Here is a 24,182-nt window from a genome sequence, read left to right as displayed (position 1 = left end):
TCACTGCTAAACTTTCAAGGCTACCGAATTTCCAGGCTTGTTAACCGTGACATTAGTGGCCCAACCTTCTTTGAACATCCCCTTGGTGAGTAGCTGGCAGTCCCTACATTTTGTTGAAAAACCCTTCACGTGATAGCAATGTACAGAGAAAAAGGAACAGCCAACCTCATATTAGGTGACTAGCCCGGTAATTGCCCGACGCCTGAACAATTGGAACTCACAACGGTCTATCTACACAAGGACTCCAACACCAAGAGTGAAGGTATCCGCATATTTGATGAGAATGATGGAAATAAGCCAAGCCGCCAATATCTCGCTCCCAGCAAATAGAAGTACTCATACTTCATAACCATGAACATCATTCTTGCTTGTGATCCCGATCCTTTTTTTATACCCCCATTTTCATGTCTCTTGGCTTAAACTGCGACAGCCAAATTCATTCGTGCCTCGGTCCCATCATCAACCGTCATCACCACCCATCATATCATGCCCAGAAAAGTTTGTCGCTAGTGGAAGGATAGTGTGATTATAGAGCCCTTGAAGTGCGTTCTTGAATCGTCTTTCTCGCAGCAGCCCACCCAAACCAAAGACAAACACAAACCACGAGAAAAGAAACATCGAGGCAAAAGACATATATTAAAGTAGACCGAATAAGTCAAAAAAACAGTAACAGGAACCCAAATGCAGCTTTGCTGAAATAACATGGACCAAGTCAAACTTTTGTTATTTTCAACGACAACCTGTAGAAGATTTGTGCGCCACCATCCCCCCACCGGCGCTCATCACTATCTGGTCACCACATCATGCTGACATATGCAATGTCGTGTCCATTGTCAGGGACACACCTATATGCATCAAGAAAGGGTAGAAAAAGGGGCGTGGATAGTCACACCTGAGTGTGCGGTCTATTAGATGAGTTCCTTTTGCTTTTTCGTATGCCATAGCACCGGTTTTGTGCTCTTCTTGGCGGGCCGCACATTGAGTCGAAACAAGTAGTCAAGTGCCCTGCCCACCAAGCAAAGGGGTGGTGTAGCTTTGCCGTAGCCATCTAGGACGTGACGTCGTAACAACCATAACATTCATAAAACAAGTGGTTGGCGGGGCAAACCCAGGACGCTTTGCGTCAGGGGAAAAGCCTTGGTGGGCGTCCAAGGAACCAAGGCAGCTCAAAGAAAAAGTAATCCTGGAATGCTGCCTTGCGGAGGTTTGCCTAATGCCAATCAAAAGATTGGCACAAAATTGGTCGCCCAGATGAGGTGTATAAAGTCTTCTCTGTATACCCAATTCGTTCATTTTCCCGTCTCTTTTCGTATTTCCATCGTCGTTCATTATCGGGAGAGCATAGCACAAAGGCTCGAAGGAGCGGCAACGTCGCCAATCATCATGGAGCTTGGGTACGAACCACGGACAGTTGAGGGAGGTCGAGGGAAAAAAAAGAGGAAAACCAGAGTCTTGGAAGGGCCGAAGACGTGCTTCTGAAACAATATTACAAGGCGTATGCTCGGCGAAGGCAGCAAGGGCGAAGAAGTGACTCTGTGCGGTTGTTGCGAGTGTATGTGTAGATGCGGATAGTTGTCTTTTTTTTTTGTTTTGCTGTTTTGCTTTGGTGTGTTGCAGGTCGCAATGATGGCGCCCATCCGTCCGTATTCCAACAAATTATTTTAATCCAACAGCCGTAGCAGCTATTCAACCCACACGAACTTTGCTCAATCGATTTCTTCCAATGCCATCAGTAAAGGGGAGGCGAGGGTGGAAACACGAAAACTCTCTGACCATCCTGAAGCGGCGGCCCAGAAAGAAAATGGGAAGGATAGCGAATGTGAGGTAATTGTTGGGCCTGCGGTCGGCTCTGCTGTGCGGGCAAGCCGGAGGGATACGACGCCCGGTTGGCTCGTTCAAGATCAGCACGCGGAACATACACACAACTGGCAGGTGCACGATTCCGCTCCTATTGGAACCTGGCCGCGGAAGTGGTTGCCGAACGCACCGCGGTATCTGAAGACTCTGCAATAAAAAGTTAGTCAATGTGGTGTTCAAAGAGCTGGCCAGCAAAGATCACGTACCGCTTCCCCGTTGCATGTGGCCATTGGCCCGGCCGCGGGCAGCAAAACCGGCCATGCCTTCACCCCAATCTCCATTTGGGCCCAGTGGCTGACGTTCGGGAATGCTGCGGGTGCTGGACCCGTTCATCACGGGCCGCTGGCTGCCGATGGCGCCAGGTGCGTCCCGAGGGCGCAGTCTGTTGCTGCCAAAGTTCTCGCTCAATGTCATGCCACTGAGGTCCGGGATCAACATGGAGGGATCATTGTTGGAGTTGGTACCCGGAGTCGTGGGTGTGGTCAATGAGCTGTTCTGACCGGCAAGATTGGCGCTGTACTCTCCGTACTGAGCTACACTGCCAGCTTGAGGAAAGCCTGTCGAGGACAGGGAAGGGCTGGGCGTGTACGAACGCAGGTCGGCAAACGACTTGACGCCGCGGAGCGCATTTAGCCCACCATCTGGGCTGTCCGGAAGCTCCAATGTCGGGCCATGACGGCTAGAGCGGCCCATGGTGGCATAGTGGCCTGGTCCACTGTTCCGGGTCTCAGCAAAGTCGATGGTAGCAGCACGGCTCAGACCACGGCGGTGGGCATCGGCCGACACACCCGGCAGGTTGTGCACGAGGGACGCAGGTGGCGCGGACTCTTTGAGAACGTGCAGCTGTCTCTGCGGCCCCTCGCCAACCGAGCGATGCTCCAGTCCCATATTGTGCGCGAGAATGTGGACGGTTCGGCGCTGATGCGGTGTAATGGTAGAGGGGAAAACCAGGATTTCACGGTTGGGATCGTTGCGGAACAGGGTAAGCTCCGTGTAGAACTGCAGAGTGTCTGGATTGTTGAGGTCCACATCCCCTGCAATGGATGCTGGGTTAGCTGATGCCGAGAGCTTCATTGTTGATTTTGTCGTGGACTTACGCAGCGGCGAAGTGCGGGATCGGGTGCTGTGGGCGGCATTTAGAGAGTGCATCGAGGACTGGTGTTGCAGTGTTAGGGGCTGGTGCTGCTCCTCTAACTGGCCTCTCTTCTCCCGCTTCTCGCGTTCAATCCTCTCCCTTTCGTGCTCTGGCAGCATCTTCTTGTATTCGACTCTCAGCTTGCGGCCCTGAACCTCGTATCCGTTCAGCTGCTCAATGACAGTCTGTGTGTCGAGAGGGCTCTGAAAGTTGGCAAAGGCCAGTCCCCGGAAAATGCCGTTGTCAAAGTGGTAGTTGAAGGCATATGGCTGGGGTAGTCCCAGGTCCGACATGATGGATGTGAGCATTTCCTTGCGAACATTGAACGGGATGTTCTTGATGACAATGGCGGTCGGAATCAGGTCGCTAGACATGGACTTGGCATCGTGACGAGGGTCGTACATGCCATTCGCAAAGCCATGCCGCTCGGAGCCATAGCCATCACCACTAATCATCCCCATGCTCTGGCTGTTAAAGTTGGCCATGACCGAATACTGTGTTGAAGGGGTGTTGAGGGCCTGACTCCCCAGACCTTGCTCGCCGCTCATGGTCCATTCCTGTGGAAACAAAAAGCAAAGTCAGCAAAAAAGATCACAATATCTAGCTGCGCGTGCGAGATGTGGCTGATGAGTTGGACGAACCGTGGGCAGAGCTGCTCTGCGAGAGGCACTCGGCCGAAGCCTGCTGTCGCCCATTGCTCCGTTCACCGTGTTGGCACCGTTGTACGCCCATGCCTGGGCATTGGCAATATAATTGTCGGTCGGGAAGCCTGGTGTTGGTGGTGCTCTGTGTTGTTGTTGCTGTTGTCTGAAAGAGTTGCTTTCGTAGGGGTTGAAGCGGTCCTCGGCAGGAAATAGAGAGGCAGATCCCTGGGTGAAGGAGTCTATCTGGTGGCGCTGCTGAGGCCGCATGGCGCTTGGGAGTCCGGAGACGGTGTTGAAGCCCGTCCTGGACGAAATGGGGGAGGACCGTGTTGGCTGCTGCGCATAGCCGCTGTAGTAGCCCGACTGTTCGCTCATTTTTGCCCGAAGACTAGCAATCGCGACAGTTAGCGCGAAGATCCAGCAAGACAGAAGCCAAGCTTGGGAAGAGGTGACGTTTGCGGGACAGCGGGATCGAAGCTCGGCCTCATGCGGCACACGATGGGAATGGGAAGGCGTCGGGCTCTGACACTGCGAGTCGAGAGACCCAGCGTGGCTCGGGGCGGTCGATCGGATCGGTTCGCTCGACGGACGATGCGAAGGGTGAAGAAGGGGATAGCCGAAGACCGAAAAGCCAAAAAGGTGCAGAGTTTTGCAGGTGGAGTTTTTGGTGTGGTTTTGGGCGGTGATTTTGTGGTTCGCAATGACACGGGCGAGGTGATGGTAAAGACTCGATCGTCCGTCGGGACGATGGGAGGGGGGGGGGAAAACTCGTGAAAAGCAAATCGCTCTCTCTCACCCACTTTCGTCTGGTCTCCCTCTCCCTCTCTCTCAAAAATCCCCACAGTGCGGCGGGCAGCAGCGGAATAGCGGACAGACAGCCAGACAGCAGCGAGCAGGGCTAGATCAGAGACAGAGGCACCTAGAGAGGCAAAAGTGGAACAGAGACAGACGACAACAGACAGGGTAAGAAGACGGCGACAGCAGCGGAAGGGTAACTCGAAGAAAAAAGGGAACGGGAAAGGTCTATGTCATCACGTCGTCTGCTGGCGGTGGTAGTCGTAGGTTTCGCTGGGTTGACCAAACCGAAAAAAGATTGGAGAGCGGCGGATTGGGTTGGAGGAAGAGATGGAGAGGCGACCCGAGATGGTGGCAGCTGCGCTTGTCAGAAAAGTCAACTCGGACGCTGTTGTTGGGGACCTCTTTTTCTGTGGCGTTGAATGCAAAAAACAGGCGATCCAGAGGGTGGGGGGGCAGTCGGCCACAAAATAGTCCCAAGAGGCTAAAAAGGGTGAAGAGACCAGGCCAGCGGGAGGGAGCGAGAATGGATACAATCGTCCCGCCTTTTTATGGCCCCACCACATCCAGCGTGCCAAACGCAAGCTCGTCCCCATGGCTTGCACCTTCTTCATTTTCCCCCCTTCCAGGTTGGATTCATTCAGATTGTCTTCTCGTCCCCCCCCATGCCAGATGCCCATCTCTATCCACTCCCGTCGCCATTTTTTGTCGCTTCTTTCCCTCCTACAAGATGTGCCTTGCCGCCCTCCCCGCCGTCAAGTTCCAGGTTCTGCCACCCGGGTCCTGAATGGATGGATGCTTCTGTCAGAGCGTCTTGTGGCCCTGCCATTGGCTCCCCAGTGTTCGTCATTGGATGCAAGGCAACAAAGCCCTTCCACTGGTCGAGAGCCTGTATGGGCGTGCCTCCTATCCTCGATGTTTTATGCCTGGGGCATCCATGGCCGTCACATGATACCTCCCACGCCGACCGACTCCCTCCCGTCCTCTTTCTCCCCTGTGTGCCTGTCAACACTCAACAAGGGGGCTGATCTCGGAGCTGAACCCGGCAGAATAAAAGAACCCCTTTTCTCCTGATTCTAGCGCTGGCCGTTGCTTGCGGGGCCGCTGGAGTCGTCATCTCGGAAGGGTCCCGCAGTGTTTGCTTGTGGGTATCGTCTACAGTGTATCCCGACGCTTGGATCTACTGTGCAAGCCGACGCCTGCTCTCCTAATCTCGCCACACGACCCTGATGCTGACCACCGCCGACTGACACCTCTGGCCGTTGTGACCTCATCTCATCTCACCGTGACGTGGGTTCACTTTGCAAGCTGGCACCCTGTCAGGGACTGAGCCAGATGGCGGCCGAGAGGCCATCGTCACACACATGGTTGCAAGTAACCTTGTGTCTGCGACTGGGCCATCCGAAAATAGCATTGTATTAGTGCATGCCGCCGCTGTCAAAGACAATTCCTAAGTGTTTTCTTGAAAGAAGTCTTTGACTCTTTGTTCTTTCAGCGCCGAGTATTCTAACGTGGTGTAGGTAGTGGTGTCGATGCTCTGATACAGCTGGGCCAAGTGTCGACACAAAGAGGCCATGCAGTATTTTGGAATCTGCCAAAACTAGAATGTTGTTGTCTCTGTTGTTCAAAGTTATGGCCATTTCTTTGATCCACGGCGTGTCAAGTAGCGGGTGCGGCTCCCGTTTTCAAACCAGAGCTGGAAACTAACCCAAGCCAGAACCTCACTTGTTACTTCCATTTTGTCTTGACACTGAAAAACTAATAGGCCTAGCATTTCTCCTGTCAAGCCCGCGCCCACCGCTTTCATGAACTAGTGCTTGTCTCAAATCAAAGACAATGATTGAAATGCTCCCAGCAATCCTCCCCCCCACCCCTCCTCGAATACCCTCACCACGAGTCACCAACTTCATCACTTCCCTTCCTCCCCCTCCAAGCCCCCAAAGATGGGAATGGCGCTGTCACAACTGCGGCGCCAAGTACCGTATTGCCACCACTCGCCGCTGCCTGGCTTGCTCGCATTACTTCTGCACCACTCTCACCTCTCCCGTCGTCAAGCCCAACCTCAATTCTAAGCGCCCGAAGCAGCTTCAAAAGCGACGGGGCAACCGAACCTGTGCCTCCACGTTTGACTATTCTGGCTGGGCGCGTTACAACTCCTGGCGTCGCCTGGCCTTCTCCCTCGTCTTCAACTTCCTGCACACCGACAAAGCTGGCGGCGGAATCTTATGTTACCTTTCAGACCACCCCGCTGTCTTTTTTCTCCCCTGCTTCGGATGACGATGATGAAGACGGCGCTGAAATGGAAAAGGTACAGTGGTCCCCCATCAAGACATCTAGTCACAGGCAAAGGGTCGTCCTGGCCAAAGAACGCCTGTACGTCAACAAGAAGCACGACTGCTCCTTGCACTGCGACTACCCTTCCGAGTGCCGGCATATGATCTTTGAGGCTTATGAACAGGGAAGGGTAACGTTGACTCGAGACAACGAAAATGGTTACAGGTAGGAGGCTGTTGATCCGGGTCCCGAGCCCGAGAAGCAAGACAACGATACGGTAATGACGTTGTTCTGAAAGCATCCAGCTCAAGACAGGCGAAGTAGGTGGCGATCTAGACCAGCCGAGACGGCTAACGGGAGCAGGGTACAATGCCGTGATGCTGCTGTCGGAGTCAGCATAGCACAACAACTAAAAGAGAATGGAATCACCTAAATGGTACAAATTACCTATATATTACCCTCCAGACGTCGTCAACCCTAGCATCAAGACACATGAGCAAAGAAATTTTGACCAATAACAGACATTCACATAGCAGTGACAAATGAAATACTGACAAGGGCGTAGTAAAAGCATCCATCTGGCACCACGTGGACCCCAGGGTCCTGGCTTCGCTACCTAAGATAACCTCTCCTCACCAATATCCTGCTCTGTATTGTTGTAGCATATCGAGGTGTTGCCCAAGCGCGCGCGCGCGTGTGTGTGTGTATGCAGGACCAAAGGATCAGCACCGTTTCCCACTGGCATTTCCCTCTCCCTTCCCACCCGTCCTGTCATGGGTCAGGGCTCATCACTGTTCCCAGATAATGATGACAAACGAGGTTGGCTTGTGTGTCGTGGAAAGACCACTGGGAGACCTGCCTGTATTGCACAGTCTGCTGGCAGCCAGCCCTCTACCTCGGTCGCTAGTGTCCGCAGGCTTCCGACATTAAAGGAAAATAAAAATCCACCAGATATCAGTATCCCGGTGCAGCAAACAAATTAAACCCGCATCCCTCAAAATTGACACCACCCTATCATCGCACGTGCTGCTAAAACGGCCGGTTTATCAGTTAAACGTATGTTGCACTTGTTTTGCAAATACAGTGCCCAAAAGAAAATTTGTCGGGTCCGAGAGGGTCTTGTTTTTATGCCTCGGCGGCCTTGGCCTTCTTCTTCTGCTCCACCTTGAGCAGAAGGGCGCGGTTGATGTGTGGGAGAACACCACCGAAGGCGATGGTGGCACGGATCAGGGTATCGAGCTCTTCGTCACCACGGATGGCGAGCTGGAGATGGCGGGGAGTGATACGCTTGACCTTGAGATCTTTGGCAGCGTTCTAAATTCAAAGAGATAACAGTTAGCCCAGGCTCGAGGCGGACAGACGAGGAGGTGGGTTGAGATGGGACAACGTACTCCAGCAAGCTCGAGAACTTCGGCAGTCAAGTATTCCAGTACGGCAGTAACGTAGACAGCAGCCTTGGCGCCGACGCGCATCTTATTTTGGGTGTTTTGCTTCAAGAAGCGCTTCACACGGCCGCAGGGAAACTAAAGAATCTGGTGTTAGCATGCTGGCGTCAACTGCGAGGCGGGGGAACCCCCAAGAACAACAAAGAAATTGCCATAAGCATCAATGCAATGCGACAAGGTCTGGCACCGGTTTTGATGGTAGACCTTGTGCCTGACCTGACAGCAGCGGGCAGGTAGGCGCAATGCATGCGCAGAGCACCGCCGGGGTGGACAAGGTGGGCGCGACATTGGGCGATGGGGGAGGGCAAAAACAACAGCTAGGTCCGGAATGCGCGGCAGACGCGTGCTCATGATAGCTCACGGAGTAGGTCCCAATGCGGGCAGCGGGAGGGGGTCGACGACGAAATGGAAGAAAAGAGGCCAGCTTCAGCGGGACGCGACATACCTGCAGACCGGCGCGTTGAGAATGGCTCTGCTGCTTCTTGGAACCCTCAATACCGGATGTCTTGCCACCAGAGCTCTTGCCGCCCGAGGACTTTCCTTTTCCGCCAGCCATGGTGATGATGAAATGTTGTGATGTGCTGCGAGGCGCGGGGTGTGCGGTGTGCGGTGTGCAGATGGGCGGGCAAAAAATAGGCGGTAGCGCTTTGATTGATGGGAGCTGTGTAATCGAAGAACAGGACGGGAATGGGAACAACAAGATCGAGGAGGGGGTGGATGGATTTGTTGTCGGGTGTTTTTCTCGCGACGGGTGATGTGTTGACGAGTCGAAAAATCAAAAGCTCCCCCGGCCGTCGCTGATGATGCTTCTGATGTGTTGCTGGTTTGTTTGCTACCCCAGGTGCTGTAGCTGCCAGAGTTCAGCAGAAGCTCCCGTAAACTACAGCTACCAAGGTACCTAAGGTAATAAGCGAGCCTTGTGCACCTGACCCGCCCCTCCAGCCTTCTGTTTTGTGCACACCAGCTCTTGTGCAAAGTTTGTTCCAGTGACTACCACCAGCTGCCAGCTGTCCGGCAGCTGACCTATCATTGAACGGCAAGTTCCGGGCATCTACCTCTTGGGAGGGGAAAAGGGGAAGCCTGCCTGCCTGTGCTGGACTGGCGAGAGAACAGCAGGGACTGCTCAAGACATTCCAGAGACACCACGGCATGAAATCTACCGCGGTGTCCTACAGGTCAAGTCTGCAGAGAAGCGTCGGGTCGGGTTGGGTTGTGTGTCGCTCAGAGAACCTGGAGTGTGTGTGCCTGGCTGTTTGCTAGCACTGGGCAGACACTCGCAAGGTTGACCGTTGAACCAACCATGCTGGTCAGCCAGGAGGGGGTAAAAAGACAAAGAGTCTCCAAGAAACATGTCAGGAGCACCATCTCGAGGTGCCTGCAATCTCTGCGAGGGTTGCGGCGGTGGTCGGAATGGCGGCTCAAACTTGGTCTGACTGTCGATTTGGGACGGGCATTGAAGACCGTTGTGATGTGATGTCGTTGTTGATGGACCCACCATCCTACTTGCGCTCCAGCCTCCAGCCACCTCCACGCCAAGAAAGCTGTGCACAGTCCCCGCCAGGCCGTGGCTGATCTCTGTGGTTGCCTCTTCCTTCTTGCTCCCTCACAGGCCCCTTCTGTTTGGTTTCATGATCGCTTCCTACTTCTGACAGCTTGGTTATGCGACATTACGGAATGGGCCACCTGGTACCTGACCATCGATTTTGATGTTCCCCCAGTCAGCGCAACATGATGCTGGATTACCCGACCCCGAGAAGGCTCACGTTGCGCCTACTTTTACACAGCAACAACGAATGCGGCCAAGGAGGTTTGTAAAGATCAGGACTAGTGTTCTTATCGGAAAATCAACAGCACCTGAGCAGCACCCTGAGAAAGGGCAATCACAACCAATTGACTGGGAGCAGACGACAACATGGCTGGAAACTTCAAGTCTGAGGTTGAAGTTCGCCAGGCCCAATGCACCAGAGCCAATGATGCACCCGCCCGGCGGAGTTAAAAGGCACTGCCACGCTGCCATACATTCTGCCTTGATGGGTTGCACTCCCCCCTGTAGTTTGGGTCGTGGCTGGGCCGCAGAAACCCCCGGTCACTTCCAAGCGGCTTCCCATAACCGCCAGCCAGTGCCTCTTCAATTATTCCCATCTGTGGCGCATCAGCGGCAGCCCATGGAGGCCCGCCCCTGACCTCACCACGCCGGGTGCGAGCGGCATCCCACCACAGCCTTGCGCTTGCTGGATAGACAAGTTCAAATAGGAATCATGTCTGGGTTGTCGTTACGGGTTCCTCCCGTCGATGCCCGGGCAGACTGTGTGGTTGTGTTGCCAGATGCAATATTAGCTGCAGCCGTGTCCTACCAGTTCCCAGTTCACACACAAACAACACAATCTGATATAGCACGACGACGTTCATTCCCACGAAGAAGCCCTCATTCTACACCTGACCTATCGTCAACCAGACTCTACACACTATAGGGCTCCAGCCCTTCACCTTTGCGTATAATGGAATCTTTCACCTCACCAGCAACACGAGCTGCAACCGCCACCCACGACGCATCTTCCGTCACAGCAGCAGCAATACCAGCACCAGCAAAGAAGATCAGATCCGGTACAGATTCTTCAGTCAAGGAAACCCTTCCAGACCGGCCGCTTCGGGTAGGCTTTCAAGAGGATCAACCCATTCCCATTCGTACCATCAAGGACACCATCGCCGAGCGCCATCAACCGGAGAGGCGAGACTCATGTGAGAGGTTTCAGTTGAACTTCCAACAACGAAGGTCAAACACCGGCTGGTCTGTGGCCTCTGGATTAACTGCCGCTTCAACTGTCACCGACATCACCGAGCCCGAAAGTCCTGATGCCATTGACGAAGAAACGTTTGATGTTGAATCGGTGCTGGCATCATCACCTCCCTACCCTCACGGCTCTCCATCTCGCTCTATCGCTTGCTCTTCATTACCGACAAAGCCTCTGGCTCCTATCGATACTGACAGATCCTCTTCATTTCGCCAACGGCAGCCAGTCAGTGACATTCCGCCATCACCTCGGAAAGTGCATTCGGATCGGCCGTACCGGAGGAGTTCAGACTATATCACACATCCTCCACCTATCGAGAAACAAGCTGGATCGATCACGGATGACGCGGCGAATCCAGACCTCAGGGCCGCTTGCGACATAGTTGGCAAGGAGGACGGCGATAACAACGAGCCGGAACAGCAACGGGATAAGTTATCTTCTGAAGCAGATGGAGGCTGTCCGTCCACACCGGACGGATTCAATTCCTCGGCAGATGAAAATACTCCAGATTCTCTGAGCGACGTAGAAGTGGACGACAACTCGGTGCAGGATTTCCTCGACAGAGCCCTCAAGCATGTGTTTGGTGTCGAGCTCTGTGAACTGAGCCAAGGCACCGCGTCAGCGGCCTACCAATCGGTGAGTTACTGTCTCGACGAACTATCATATATTGCCCGGTCCGGTAGCCGGCATTTCGCCGACTCTGTCGTCCCGCCAGTGAACGAGGCAGCTCGTAGTCATGCAGGTTTCAACAGCACTCCTATCCAAGGCACGGCCCACACAACTGGCTATGGCGGCACATCAAGTGGCCAGGGCAGTCGTAAAAACTACAACGGGACGAAAAAAAGACTCAGTGGGGGTCTCGAAGGCGGAGAGCAAGAAGAAGACGGGGATGGCGACGAGGTAGATGATCGCCAGGGCGGTGGCGGTAAGCGACAAAGAATAACGGACCATAGCCACGGCCAAAACTTTAGCTGTCCGTTCCGCAAGAGAAACCCCATCAGATTCAACGTTCGAGACTTTCAGAGCTGCGCGGTACAGTCCTTCCCCGACATCCCTCAGCTCAAACGGCACATCAAGAACTTCCACCGACAAAACTCGATACCGCCGTTTATGTGTCCGCGATGCAAGGAGGATCTAGCAAGCCACGTGGACTTGGTCGCCCATTCGGCCGTAGAGATACATCTCATGTGTGAAGTACGGGATGTGCCATCAAGTCTGGACCCCGAAGACGGCATCACGCCACAGGTAGAGGAGGTTCTCAATGGGAGAAAAGCAAACTCGAAGGTGGACTGTTGGGATACGCTCTGGGACGTGCTGTTTGGCACGGAGGAAGGGATCCCTGACTATAGTAAGCACCCACAACTACTCAATTTTGGTTTGATATAGTTACTAACGCCTGGTAAGATTTTGTGCCCCCTACAGAATTGGATGAGGTGCATGCCGAATTCAGGAAGCCGTCCTCCCGCGATGAACTCAGGCAGCGGCTTGCGACGGAGTTTCCTCTCCACGACCCAGACCTCCTGCTCAGCCTCTTCAACGAACACATCGACTCTGTTGTGGACACCTGCCGCTTACGGACAAGCCAACTCTCTGGGCGGCCAAGACGGACCCGCAACCAGGGCCCTCGACAGCCAACAGCAAGCCCTCAGCGGGCGAGAAGAGCTAGCCACACAGCACCCCTCCATCCGATTCAGAGCAGAGACACACTGGGGAGTAACGGCCAAAGCGGCGGGGCGTCCTCGACGCATGGCACGCCCATCAACAACGATTCGTCTTGGCCGAGTCCCAGCCAGCCGCCGTTGATGTCGTATGCGCCGTCACCGGGAGGCTATGGACAGGCCGTCAGTCCGGGAGGATTGAGTGACACCAATGTGGCATCCCTTCTCCCGGCACAAGTATCAAGGCGTCAGCTTGGTATCACTGTGCCGGCTCCGACAGCGCGGCAGATACAGCGGCCAACATTTGGCGCGCCGCTTCTGGGGACCTCCGGAGGAACAGATGGGAGTGCCTCCCACCATATGCGGGTGCCTTCGGGGGACTCGGGGATCAGCTTCGACACGGCTGCGGCAGCCGGCTATCTCTTACGGCAGCAGCCGGGTGTCAATCTTGTCCCGAACCACTTTTTTGGCAGCACGAATCTTCCAGTGAGGCAGCAATTCCAACATAGCATGAGACGCGCAGGTGGTTTCCAGGGAGGCAGCGCGAACCCACTTAGCCTTGATATGAACCAGGTGTATCAGCAGCAGCAGGGGCCATACCAGCATCACCTGCAGCATGCGCATGCGCAACAGCTACAGCTACAGCCACAGCAGCTGCAGATGCCGGGACAGGGGAAGTCACCCATCAGCCCGCACTCAGCCATGACGGTGACAGCTTCATCGCCAGGAGGGTTCTTTGGGAGTTATGAGCTGGGGCCAGGTCAGACAAACCTGGGACAACAGTATCCACATTAACAGTGATCGGAGTTTGGGAATAAGGTATTTGGATGTCATGTAGAAAAGTAGGAAATGCGGAGTAGAAAGGCCAATCCAAGAAGATCTCTGTACTTTTGCCACTTGCTTCTGTGTAACGTACGAGTGTCGGGGTGTTTGGTGTTTTGGTGTCAACCTGGGCTGGCAGGCTGTCTCAGTGGGCGGATATGCTAAGTGTTCAGCCCAAAGCCCCACCTGCCCCGTGGTCCCACTTTTCTGGCTTTCATTGATGTCCTGCCTCAGTGCCGCCCGCCCGCCTGCTTGCCTGATTTAACACCCCTCAGTCATCAACAAAACATCCCATTTGTAGCGCCCTTTGGGGCCACCCATGAATCTTGATTCATTTTGGATTCTTTTGTTTTTGGGAGCATCTGGGAACGTCGAAGCACGCTCACGCTTGCCCGAGACGGGATGGCTACAACAGCTACGTCTGATGTGGGGCCTGGAGCTGGAGCTCCCTTCTCATCCATCATCACGACGGTCCGACGCTCGCTGACGTCTCTCGCCAACAAGGGAAAACAGCACGCCAGAAAACCCGAGGATGGACATGCTCAAATCACTCGTCTCATCGCCACCCAACCCAAACCAAACTCCCCCCCTCACCCGCCAGATAGTCAAGCATCGTCGGCCGGCAAAGACAGTCATGAGAAACCTCCACTCCACCTGCTGGCCCTGCCCACTGAGCTGCTGAACAACATTCTGCGCCATCTGAACTTTGTGTCTATCCTGGAGCTCCGAAAGACATGTCGCTTTTTCCACACCCTCGCTTCACCTCCCCAGCTGCGCATCCTCTTTGGCCGCGAGCAACTGACGACCCTCCTCCTTCAGCATTGCAAGACATGCCTGGTGCATGACCCCTTCCGCTCTAACCTGCTCTCTTGTAGTCACGAGGATGAGGGGTGGCCTTTGGCATCCCAGTGCGTCGACTGCGCCTTGGTGGCCAACGATGAGAGATTAAAGATTGGGAAGAGGGTGAAATTGGGCACCGAGGACGTGGTTCAGATATGCCGTTGGTGTGGAAGACCGATACGGAATCACGAAGGCGTGGCCGGGCCTCCCGATCCAAACAGTCCAGGAACCAGGAGAGATGGTCGTCCTTTTCACAAGGGCAACTGTTATCGTAGCTACAACAACAGCCTCTTGTTTTTCTTCATACTGGGCTGGGTTCAACTAACCCTCGGCATCACGGGAGCCGGGCTGAGCTGGCGGTACTGGAGAGGGGCAGTCATGGTTTTTGCACCGTCCGTCACGTCGTTTCTGCTGCTGTGGATCGTCATGGGCTTCCTGTTTTTCCGAGGCAGCAGGAAGCGGGCATACCGATACACCCTCTTGTTGGAGCTTGCCATCTTGGGGTGCTGGATCCCGCCCGTTTACTACATCAGTATGCAGATCGTGAACCACCCGGAGAGGGACGTTGATGCGGCAATGCAGGCGGCGCTGGCCTTGTTTGGGTTAAACTTGTAAGTTTTGATCCCACCAACCCTGAAAACAGCTTGGTTTGCTAATGGTGAGTGACACTCCAGAGTGTTTCGATTATTCAACGTCATGGGCAATATCGTGATTCTGTGTTCGACCCCAGATCTGACACCAAGAAAAAAGCCAAACGCTGGATTGTTCAAAAGAGCCATTTATAAGCTCATGCTGTGGTCGGTTGCGTGGACATACCCTCCAAGTGTGGAGCATAGGCTTTCATCTGAGTGATATGAAGCCAACGGATCGAAATGTTTTGATGACGAGCATGCATATGAAACCCCCATGGATGGGACAGCTATTTCTATAAGAATCTAATTATGCTTCCGGCCTTTGAACCTATCACCCCATGAATTCTGCCCGACTTTAGATGATAATATTACGGTGCTTCCGAGTTGTTTTCCAAACTTGTATATGAAAAGAACAGACTACCTACTTTAACTCGCAGAATATATCAAACTAAACAATCATTGCTCTCGATGGCGTTGAGCTCTTGTAGCAATGCCGACGCCGCCACAATCCGAAAGCTCACGATATTATCATATGAGCCTCGGTGCCAGGCTTGCCTACCTCGAGGTTCCTTTACCACCAGTCCAGCGTGCACACACGCCAGACACAGCTCCAGGGCACCAGGCCCTTTGTGCATGGTCGTCATAACCAACTTGGACACACGCTCAAACTCGTCATTCATCTTGATGGACCTGTCGCGTTGGCGGCGGCTTGCAGACCCGGTCTTGCTGACTATAAATCCCAGAAACACTTCCGTCTCACGAAGGGGCTTAAATGGATGGTCGGAATAATTCACCATGATGTCGTACATGGCATCCTCATACCTGTAGAAATCAGTTAGCATATCATGTACGCAGGGAAGAAAAATACTGGCGTATGGCGAACTCCATGCGCCTCGTCCAAGCGGTCCCGCCACATGCAGTTGACCTTTGAAGCCGCTGCCACGCGCTGTTCCAGGACCATCAGCATCTGGCGCCAGAATGCATTGTCATTGGGCTCAAAAGTGGCAGTTGTATGTCTTGGTGCCATATCTTTTCCTCGTCGACGGCATCGTATAGTTGTCCTAGGATCTTGTCACTGCGGTAATAGCTATGACGCGGCCCATCCTGATCGGCCTCGTCGTCGTCATCATCCTCATCAACCCCCTGTTCATCAAACAACATCTACTTTTTCTTGGACGAGCACTTGGGACCCTGCGGCAAGACTGAGATACACGTCAGCACAACCTGTTCATGTAGGCAGACATCGAGACAGTTTTGGTGATGCACGCACAAATGAGGTCGTCCTTGTCTGGGGGTTTTGGGAAGCTCGCGAAGATTGACCGCCCTCCCTGTCTTGGAAAATTCCACGGCCTGGGAATGGAGTTCGGCCAGTTTAACGCAGTCGCTATCATGCGTGCCTTGCGGTGCGAGGTCTGCAAGTATCATGTGCCATGTTGCGATCACACCCAAGCAATCCTGGCTGATAAAGTCGACAAAGAAATCAATCATATCAGCTGCTTCCACCTTTCTGCCAAGCTCCACGATCGGTAGGCATGGGTAGTCGGCTGGTGAAAATGACCTGACTTGGCTCACAATTGCCTCATCCCAGATTATGTTGTAAATATCCCCGTCGAGGTCTCCCCCCGAGAGTATGCTGGACAGATCTCTGTCCCCCCGCTGGCTGAACACGACACTGCAGGAGAGGATGGCCCTCGGGAGGGATGACGTGGTGGGCGAGCTGGATATCGCCGGGGTGCGGTGCCAGGGATCTGGTTATTACAACCTTTTGACACTCTGGAGGCTCGTGGTACCGACCTTGCATGATGTCGAAGCTCACATACACCTAGCCTTCCTGCAAAAAACCCGTCTCATCCATGACACCAAACTGAGTGATACCTTTGGGGACAGGGATGCGTGCCTTGTGTTTGATCAACTTGATCTCCTTCAGCAGGGCCGTCTCCACCACACTGCAAAGAAACAGATCTTGGCGGTAGCCAACCCCCATGGACTCGGTCTGCCGGAGGAGGTGTGGGAGACGAATACTCTCCCCGATATCCTTCATGGCCAGGAAGCTGGCCGTACTGGAGACGGTCCTCGTGATGGCACGTAGATGGTTGACTTCCTTTCTCTGCAGCTCCAAAAACCACCAGGGTGGTGCGTCCATATCTTCCAGTATCTTGATCATTTGGCGGTTCAGCATCATTGGTATTGGCTTGGAAGCCATGTCGCAGATGTCCAGGTTTGCTTCGTCGGGTGACTCGAACTTTTTCATGGACGGCGGGATACAGATCTGACTGCCCCCGAGTTCCGTGTCCAGAGAAAGCATTCCTTTGGCCCCGGCCCATCGGATCTGGAAACAGGTCGGCTTGCCCTTGGATTCAGGGATAGCAGCATGGATTGCCTCTGCTGTCTGGGGCGAAAGCACCCCCACCCCGTCGGAAAACACCCTGCCATTTCTTTCCACATCCGGGATTTCGCTCGTTTGGACCCCATTGTCTACAAGGGACACAGAGTATGGCGTTTCGGTAAACGCTTGACCAATCCTAGTAGCACAGCGAGCCGGTGATCTAATGGGCGCAAAGTCGCCCAGCTGCTCGATGATGTATTCGGGGATTTGCAATTTACCCTCGTGGTAGAACGGGGCTGAGAACCACAGTGAATGGGCTCTCAACGAAGAGTGGGAAAAGCCCAGAAACTTGTATTGCCTGCCGGCGACTGCAATTCCTTTGCGTAGTATTGACTTGAACCGACTGTAAACAGTGTCAAGTGAGATGGTGGGGTTGAAGAGCAAATCCTGGCCGTTCTCATCGCAGAGTTGGACTCGGAAAAAGAAGTCGGCCTTGCCGTCAAATTTTCTGAGGATCCTGTTTTTAGTCTCCAGCTCTGGCCCGTGGAGGGTTATACGCCTGGGAGAGATTAAAACACGAAAGATGCGGGTCGAATTTTCATTGTCGTTGAACAGCTCCGCCCTGATGAGCTGGGCTTCGTGGATTTGTCTTTCTGCGACATCGAGGCTTTTCATGATCCCATCTACTTCGACTGCTTTGGATTGCTCTCAGGTGCCGGGTAGTCGATCCAGTCGAAAAACTTCCTGAAGGCGTCAATCGAGATGTTGGAACGGCCGAGAAGTTCTCTAGCCAGGGCCTGCACCGTTGTTGGATGAAGATAACTACAAGATGTCAGTCACTGCCTATGTGCACAACCGTATAGCCGGCGCCAGTTCCACACACCAGTTATAGACAAGAGCTTGGAGCAAAAACCAGATACCAAATGGGAAGTCATTACTTGTCGTGTACGAGTCAAGCTGGTTGTTGAGACGAGTCAGAGCTTCACTAAAGCGGCCCAGCCTCGGGAGGTCAGATGCATGATAGAGTTTGATATCAGCTCGCGTGACTTGATAGGGCTCCTTCTCTGTAATGTTCCACATCTCTTTGGGAAAGTGTTCGCCCGCGCCATGTGTGCCAATGGATGTTGCGGTGATTTGGAAGTGATAGACGAGACAAAATGCGGAAACATTGCTGTGGCCATCGTCAATAGCAGTAAGTCGCTGTCGTGGCTTGGGCTTTGCCTGTTGACGAGAGAATATATCTGCAAATATGCTAAAATCAAGATGGATAGAACCAAAGCCATCGAGCTCTATTACGTCTGACTTCTCAGGGGACCGTTTGGCTAGGATAATAGGGGGTTGTGACAGGGTAACAGACGCTCTGCCGCTCTCCGACCAGACCAGTTAAACGACTGCATTGCGTGGGATGCGGACAACGATGCCTCTATCTGTCAGTTTGAAGATGAGATGCCGCTTGGTAAAGGGAACCAAGCAGCCCTCCTGAGCATCCCACTCCGAAACAAACGATAATCTTCCATCGACGAATGTGTGCAAGCCACAGCTTAGACATGAAGCCTGGAGCGGTTCTGACTTTGGCCGGGGCTGGACATGGGGCTTTGACTTGCATCTTTGACGTTCGTCTATTGCATGCCTGATCACCTTCAATGTCGTCTGATCCGGTCCCTTGTTGCTCAACCGACAGCGAACAGTATGGCCCAGCATCGACAAGGGCTTTCCGTGAGGACCATAGATTGATAGGAAGCGGTTCCCGTCACTCGGCTCGAGAAATGTGATGTTGGCGTACCTTTTGTTACGTGTCTTTTCACAGAGGTAATCGACAATACCAAGGTTGTTAAGGATTGGTTCAATGAGGCGCTGAAATGACTTGAAAGTCAAATCCGCGGGGATATTTGGTATATGGATCTCCATTGCAATTGCTGGTTCACTGAGCAGATAAAAGATGAGAAGAAAGGGAGAAAATAAGAAATGCATTGAGCAGCAATGGCTTGCGACCCCGAACTTTTACACTGGTAGCTGCTGCCCATGGCCCAATGACCTCGAGTTGTGTGCTTTCACTGCATGCCCAAGTGTGCAGCTCCCCCTCCAGGCAACTGCATATATATGCACTGAGGCCGACAGCAGATGTGTTTGCTATCCTTTCGCCACGCCACAAACAAAAGAATGAAGACCAATATGATGGATAACGGCCCTGAAAGATAGTTAATGGGGCCAAATACACACAACGTTATGCCTTTTAAAGTTGGATAAGAGGAATCCAAAGATACTTGATTGAGAGGGATCTAAAGATATCTAATCCAGAAAAGTTTCAAGGCGAGAGAAATTTGAAAATAGTCCAGAGGCATCTTCTTTACAGCAAGTATTTGGGGCTGTGCTTCCTCGTAGACAAGAGATCGTGGAGTTCGGTTGTCTGTTTGAAGCAGTGGGTCAAAAGTGGTATTGTGCTACTCTCATTGGCTCATGCAAGTCGGCGCTTTTTTTGACATCCGCAATGGATTTTTGTGTTGGTGTTGATAGTGACCTGGTCGTTCATCAGATGTTGACTGGTGATGGCATGCTTCTGACTGAGGTTATTCCCATTCCCACTGACGACTGCTGCCAAAGCATTGGCACATCTCAGCATGGCACAAAACACGCTATAAAACTGATCAACGAACCAGCACTCGACCTCTCGGTTACCACACCCTTCTGCGTTCCCTCTCCCTCGGCGCTTCCATTCAATCCCGATTCAGCATGAAGTCGTAATGGTTGCAATCTTGGCCCGCAATAGTTGGGGCAAAGAGCCCACCCCTGATCTCCACCCCGCCTCTCCACCTACTACAAACCCCGCCCTCGGTTTCTTCCACCCAGCCGGGCTGCCCTTCTCGCATGGGAAAGATGGGGGCTGTGGAATGGCCAGCCAGTTATACAGGCGCCACGGCCTGGCTGAATTGGATATGCCGGAAGCCATGCACGCGTTGTTGTATCATCCGCCTCGCCCCTACCCATCAACCCCAGTGGAGGTCACAGTCTGACCACATGGAACCCCGCTCCCGTCCACACTCATCTACCTTTCCCGCCCCTCCTTCACGGCCTCCTGGTTTCCCCTCCCTCTTCTCCTTTCTTCTCCTTTTGTGTTTTTGAGTGAACCCCGAAGCGTCCCAGGAATTAGTTCTCAGCCAGCCCTCACAGACACAGTAACATGGCGCCTTTCCGTGCAGAACATATGGGCTCGCTCCTGCGGCCTCAGGAGCTCCTCGACGTGCGAGAGGCCATCCGCGAGAAGGGGCTCAGTGAGGAGCAGGCTGGCCTTCCTGCCGTCGAGGAGAAGGCGGTCGGGCAGGTGGTCAAGCTTCAGCAAGACCTTGGCTTCAAGGCTGTCACGAGTGGTGAATACAACCGTACTAGGTTTTGGGGTCTCATGTGGGACGAGTTTGAGGGCACTATCCGTCTTCAGGACGCCGAGGCATCCATGTTCCGTCTCTATCACCCAGACGTCGTCAGCCTGATCGAGCAAGACCGCAAGGTCATGCCGGGAGACTCGGTCATTGCCGGCTCAAAGCTGTCTTTCAACCCAGCAAAGTCGGTCTCTAACCTTCATGAGCTCCGCCTGGTCCAAAAGTTTGTGCCCGAGAGCGAGTGGGACAACATCAAGCTCACAATGATCACTCCTGCCTGGTAGGTTTCTTTTGGGGTGCGTTGGTGTTATTAGGAATGGACGACTGACAAACGTGTTCAGGTTCCACATGAGATATAAGCAAGGGCGAGCCTACACCAAGGAGGCGTACGCTAACGATGCCGAGTACTTTGATGACGTTGCAAAGGTGTACCAGGCCGAGCTTGATGTTCTGTACAAGGCTGGCCTCAGAAATGTCCAGTTTGACGACCCTGGCCTTGCTTGTGAGTTTCCCTCCAGTCTTCGACACATGCCCAAAGACTAACAATGCTGGAATATGTGTAGACTTTTGCTCCGACAAGTTCCGTCAAGGATGGGAGGAGGACAAGGACAACATTGGCACGGTGGATGATCTTTTGGACGCTTACATCAAGCTCTACAACGACTCCATCAGCAAGCTCCCCGCTGACTTTCACACCGGTGTGCATCTCTGCCGAGGCAACTTTATCGGCGGCCGCCACTTTGCCGAGGGCGCCTATGATATCATTGCCCAGAAATTGTTCACCGATCTCAAGGTCAACACTTTCTACCTCGAGTACGACACCGAACGTGCCGGCGGTTTTGAGCCTCTGAAGTACCTCCCCAAGGATCGACATGTGGTCATTGGTGCCATCAGCACCAAGCTGCGTGATCTGGAAGATAAGGAGGAAATCAAACAGCGCATCTACAAGGCCGCCAACTTCGTAGCTGAAGGCAGTGGACAGACACGTGAGGAGGCTCTTAAGCGCATTGCCCTGAGCCCTCAGTGCGGCTTCAGTACCCATGAGACAGGCTACCCCCTCAGCGAGGAGGACGAGAAGAAGAAGTTGGCACTTGTTCGCCAGATTGCTGATGAGATTTGGGGAGAAGCGTAAGATGGTGCACGGCGGGTGCTTTTTTTTTTTTTTACCAATGTACACAATGCAAGGGAAGGTGGGATCGAGCAGGCGTACTGACGGGGCCATTTTTGGTTTTTGAACTCACGGTTGAGCCAACTAGGTGCCTGAGTTGGTTCGAGGGCTTTGCATCTTCAACATTGGGGCAGCCGGGAATGGAAGCATAGGGCTGCGAGCATCGGGTTTGGCAAACAAAACGCAATGGCGCAGACAAAAGCCCCGGTCGGTTGGTCAGTCGTGGATATCAACATCCATTGGGTCATATGATTGTATTCTAGTGTATTCTGAGGTCATACAGAAGTAAGCGTAAAACAAAATGGCCATTTCTTATCATCAACCCCCTTTTCAACCCCTTTTCTTTTTTCCTCAGTGCACTTGGCCGTCAGTCATCCTGGAAGCTGCAGACCCACCCACCCAAGTAAGTGCAAAAACAGCTGCAGCGGAAAAACGCTTTGCCTCAGGATTTTTTGGAACCCCGGGAACAAAAGCCGAGAGCAGCAAACTCCACTTTCTCTGTTCGCGTTCCGTTTTGACTGCCGAAACTGTGAGTGAGCGAGGACGTGATTGAGTCGGGTCAACGTCACGCTTGGCACATACTTTAAGCATTTGGTGACTGACATATATCGATCGTCCTTTTCAATTCAACTTTGCACCCTCAACATCACCTCACTTGTTGTTCTGCGTTTTCAACAGACAAAATGTCCAATCCCGGCCTCTTGTACGTCACCATGGAGCCCCGTCGCCACGACGAGGAATTCCTCAACCAGTTCCATGAGTGGTACCAAAACGAGCACGGCCCGACCCGGCTCCGGCTGCCGCATATTTTCCCGAATGGTTTCCGCTACCGGGCCACCGACTCTCTGAAGCCCGAGTTCCTGGCCATTTACGACGTCATCGAAATGCGCCATTTGGAAACACCCGTCTACACGCAGCTGAGAGAGAACAGAACCAAGCGGGAAGGTGAGACCATTGGCCAAGTGGACGTCGACAGGAGATTTTTCGACCTGCTGGGAGAACAGGCCAAGGAGGGCTTCACCAAGATTGAGGACTTAAGCGATCGGGAGGCCGAGGGACAGGTTCTGATCGCCGTCGAGGTTGAAGTCAAGGGCGGGGAGCAAGGGGAGAAGGAGATCACCAAGTGGTACCTGGAGGAACACATTCCCATGTTGAGCAAGATTCCGGGCTGGCTGAGGAGCAGGATGTGCCGGACTCCCTCCTTGATCGAGGGAGGTGACAAGGTCAGAATTGTGACGCTGCATGAATATGAAAAGGTGAATGGGCTGGGAGGGGAGGAGCACAAGGCGTCCATGGACACCAAGTGGCGGACTGAGGTGTTTGACAAGTGGATCGCGGCCAAGCACAGGCGGACGTATGAGCTGTTCTACGTGTTTGGACCGGGCCCAAGAGAGCTGGAGACACTGAGCAAGCTCCCCGAGAGCAAGGGTTTTAAGTGGGAAGACGGCAAGATTGAGACGGTTCCTGGGAAGGATACGGCGGCTGTGAATGCCTATGTGTATGCCAAGGATGGGCTCACCATCCGCTACCGGTTGGAGGGCAACGTCTCGCCCAAGGCCCCCACCGTGGCGTTCAGTAACTCTCTGTTGACGGACTACCACATGTGGGATGAGTTGGTGGCCATTCTGAAGGCTGCGCGTCCCGACTTGCGCATCCTGAGATATGACACCCGCGGCAGACATGTGATTCCCTTGCCTCCTGTTCCGGCGACGTTGGACATGCTTGCCGACGACCTTCAGACTCTTCTCAAGGGCCTCAGGATTGAAAAGCTGCATGCTTTGATCGGTGTCTCTATGGGCGGTGCCACCACGCTCAAGTTTGCGCTCAAGTACCCCGAGCTGGTGGACAGGATCGTGGCCTGCGACTTCAACGTTGCCAGCTCTGATGCCAACACAGCTGCCTGGAAGGACCGCATTGTGGTAGCTGAGAAGAACATCCGGGACCTGGCCGGTGTGACGGTGGAGAGATGGTTCCATCCTCACACCATGACTGAGAAGCCCGAGATTGCCAAGTGGATGACCGACATGGTGGCGGGAAACAACGTCGAGGGCTTCAAGTACAGCTGCCAGGCACTCTGGGGCTACAACATGAGAGAGGAAATGAAGGGATGCAAGGTCAACACTCTCTTCGTTGTGGGCGATGGCGATGGCAAGGGCGCTCTGGTCAAGGCTATGGAGGGTTTCAAGGCCAATCTCGGCGAGAAGGGGGCAGAGCTCAAGATTGTTCCCAACGCCGGGCATTTGCCCATGTCTGAGGCGGCGAGCGACTTCTGGGAGGCCATCAACGAATTTCTTTGAAACCGTCCGTGTCTACAAAAAGAAGTAGCGATATAAAATAGATTTGTCGTGGGCGGCTCACAATGCTCACAATGCTCACAATAGGACTGATTGTCTTCAATTCTTTTATCTGCGTCATCCTAT

General features: G+C 53.5%; 9 protein-coding genes across 9 annotated transcripts; 5 read left to right on the top strand and 4 right to left on the bottom strand.

Moving 5' to 3' along the window:
- Window positions 1-124: 124 nt before the first annotated feature.
- Window positions 125-5,516, bottom strand: PIN4 (Peptidyl-prolyl cis-trans isomerase pin4). The gene is made up of 4 exons (XM_062881575.1): window positions 3,634-5,516; window positions 2,955-3,549; window positions 2,064-2,891; window positions 125-2,004 (listed from the first exon to the last, which is right to left on the bottom strand). The coding sequence occupies exons 1-4, from the start codon at window positions 4,009-4,011 to the stop codon at window positions 1,949-1,951; spliced, it is 1,857 nt and encodes a 618-aa protein (XP_062729029.1). The 5' UTR covers window positions 4,012-5,516; the 3' UTR covers window positions 125-1,948.
- Window positions 5,517-6,036: 520 nt separating this feature from the next.
- Window positions 6,037-6,503, top strand: QC761_611730 (uncharacterized protein; the record flags this gene model as incomplete). Its single annotated transcript, XM_062881574.1, has 2 exons — window positions 6,037-6,101; window positions 6,329-6,503. 2 exons carry the CDS (start codon window positions 6,037-6,039, stop codon window positions 6,501-6,503), a joined length of 240 nt encoding a protein of 79 aa, XP_062729028.1.
- Window positions 6,504-6,723: 220 nt separating this feature from the next.
- On the bottom strand, window positions 6,724-10,093 carry HTZ1 (histone H2A.Z). Its single transcript, XM_062881573.1, has 4 exons — window positions 8,596-10,093; window positions 8,097-8,228; window positions 7,135-8,019; window positions 6,724-7,085 (listed from the first exon to the last, which is right to left on the bottom strand). The coding sequence occupies exons 1-3, from the start codon at window positions 8,704-8,706 to the stop codon at window positions 7,831-7,833; spliced, it is 432 nt and encodes a 143-aa protein (XP_062729027.1). The 5' UTR covers window positions 8,707-10,093; the 3' UTR covers window positions 6,724-7,085; window positions 7,135-7,830.
- On the top strand, window positions 8,685-13,493 carry QC761_611710 (uncharacterized protein). The gene is made up of 2 exons (XM_062881572.1): window positions 8,685-12,290; window positions 12,347-13,493. Exons 1-2 carry the CDS (start codon window positions 10,649-10,651, stop codon window positions 13,393-13,395), a joined length of 2,691 nt encoding a protein of 896 aa, XP_062729026.1. The 5' UTR covers window positions 8,685-10,648; the 3' UTR covers window positions 13,396-13,493.
- A 101-nt stretch (window positions 13,494-13,594) lies between these two features.
- On the top strand, window positions 13,595-15,233 carry QC761_611700 (uncharacterized protein). The gene is made up of 2 exons (XM_062881571.1): window positions 13,595-14,873; window positions 14,937-15,233. Exons 1-2 carry the CDS (start codon window positions 13,825-13,827, stop codon window positions 15,112-15,114), a joined length of 1,227 nt encoding a protein of 408 aa, XP_062729025.1. The 5' UTR covers window positions 13,595-13,824; the 3' UTR covers window positions 15,115-15,233.
- Window positions 15,234-16,055: 822 nt separating this feature from the next.
- On the bottom strand, window positions 16,056-17,895 carry QC761_0087900 (uncharacterized protein; the record flags this gene model as incomplete). The annotated part of the gene is made up of 2 exons (XM_062872934.1): window positions 16,056-16,642; window positions 16,737-17,895. The coding sequence occupies 2 exons, from the start codon at window positions 17,893-17,895 to the stop codon at window positions 16,056-16,058; spliced, it is 1,746 nt and encodes a 581-aa protein (XP_062729024.1).
- Window positions 17,896-17,903: 8 nt separating this feature from the next.
- On the bottom strand, window positions 17,904-18,300 carry QC761_0087890 (uncharacterized protein; the record flags this gene model as incomplete). The annotated part of the gene is made up of 2 exons (XM_062872933.1): window positions 17,904-18,042; window positions 18,104-18,300. The coding sequence occupies 2 exons, from the start codon at window positions 18,298-18,300 to the stop codon at window positions 17,904-17,906; spliced, it is 336 nt and encodes a 111-aa protein (XP_062729023.1).
- Window positions 18,301-19,517: 1,217 nt separating this feature from the next.
- On the top strand, window positions 19,518-21,726 carry QC761_611680 (uncharacterized protein; the record flags this gene model as incomplete). The annotated part of the gene is made up of 3 exons (XM_062881570.1): window positions 19,518-20,874; window positions 20,936-21,096; window positions 21,158-21,726. Exons 1-3 carry the CDS (start codon window positions 20,399-20,401, stop codon window positions 21,724-21,726), a joined length of 1,206 nt encoding a protein of 401 aa, XP_062729022.1. The 5' UTR covers window positions 19,518-20,398.
- Window positions 21,727-22,445: 719 nt separating this feature from the next.
- On the top strand, window positions 22,446-24,059 carry QC761_611670 (uncharacterized protein; the record flags this gene model as incomplete). The annotated part of the gene is made up of 1 exon (XM_062881569.1): window positions 22,446-24,059. The coding sequence occupies one exon, from the start codon at window positions 22,446-22,448 to the stop codon at window positions 24,057-24,059; it is 1,614 nt and encodes a 537-aa protein (XP_062729021.1).
- Between the last annotated feature and the right edge of the window lie 123 nt (window positions 24,060-24,182).

Source organism: Podospora bellae-mahoneyi, chromosome 6, assembly GCF_035222275.1.
Source record: "Podospora bellae-mahoneyi strain CBS 112042 chromosome 6, whole genome shotgun sequence".
NCBI lineage: Eukaryota > Fungi > Ascomycota > Sordariomycetes > Sordariales > Podosporaceae > Podospora > Podospora bellae-mahoneyi.
This window is presented reverse-complemented; position numbering and strand designations above follow the sequence as displayed.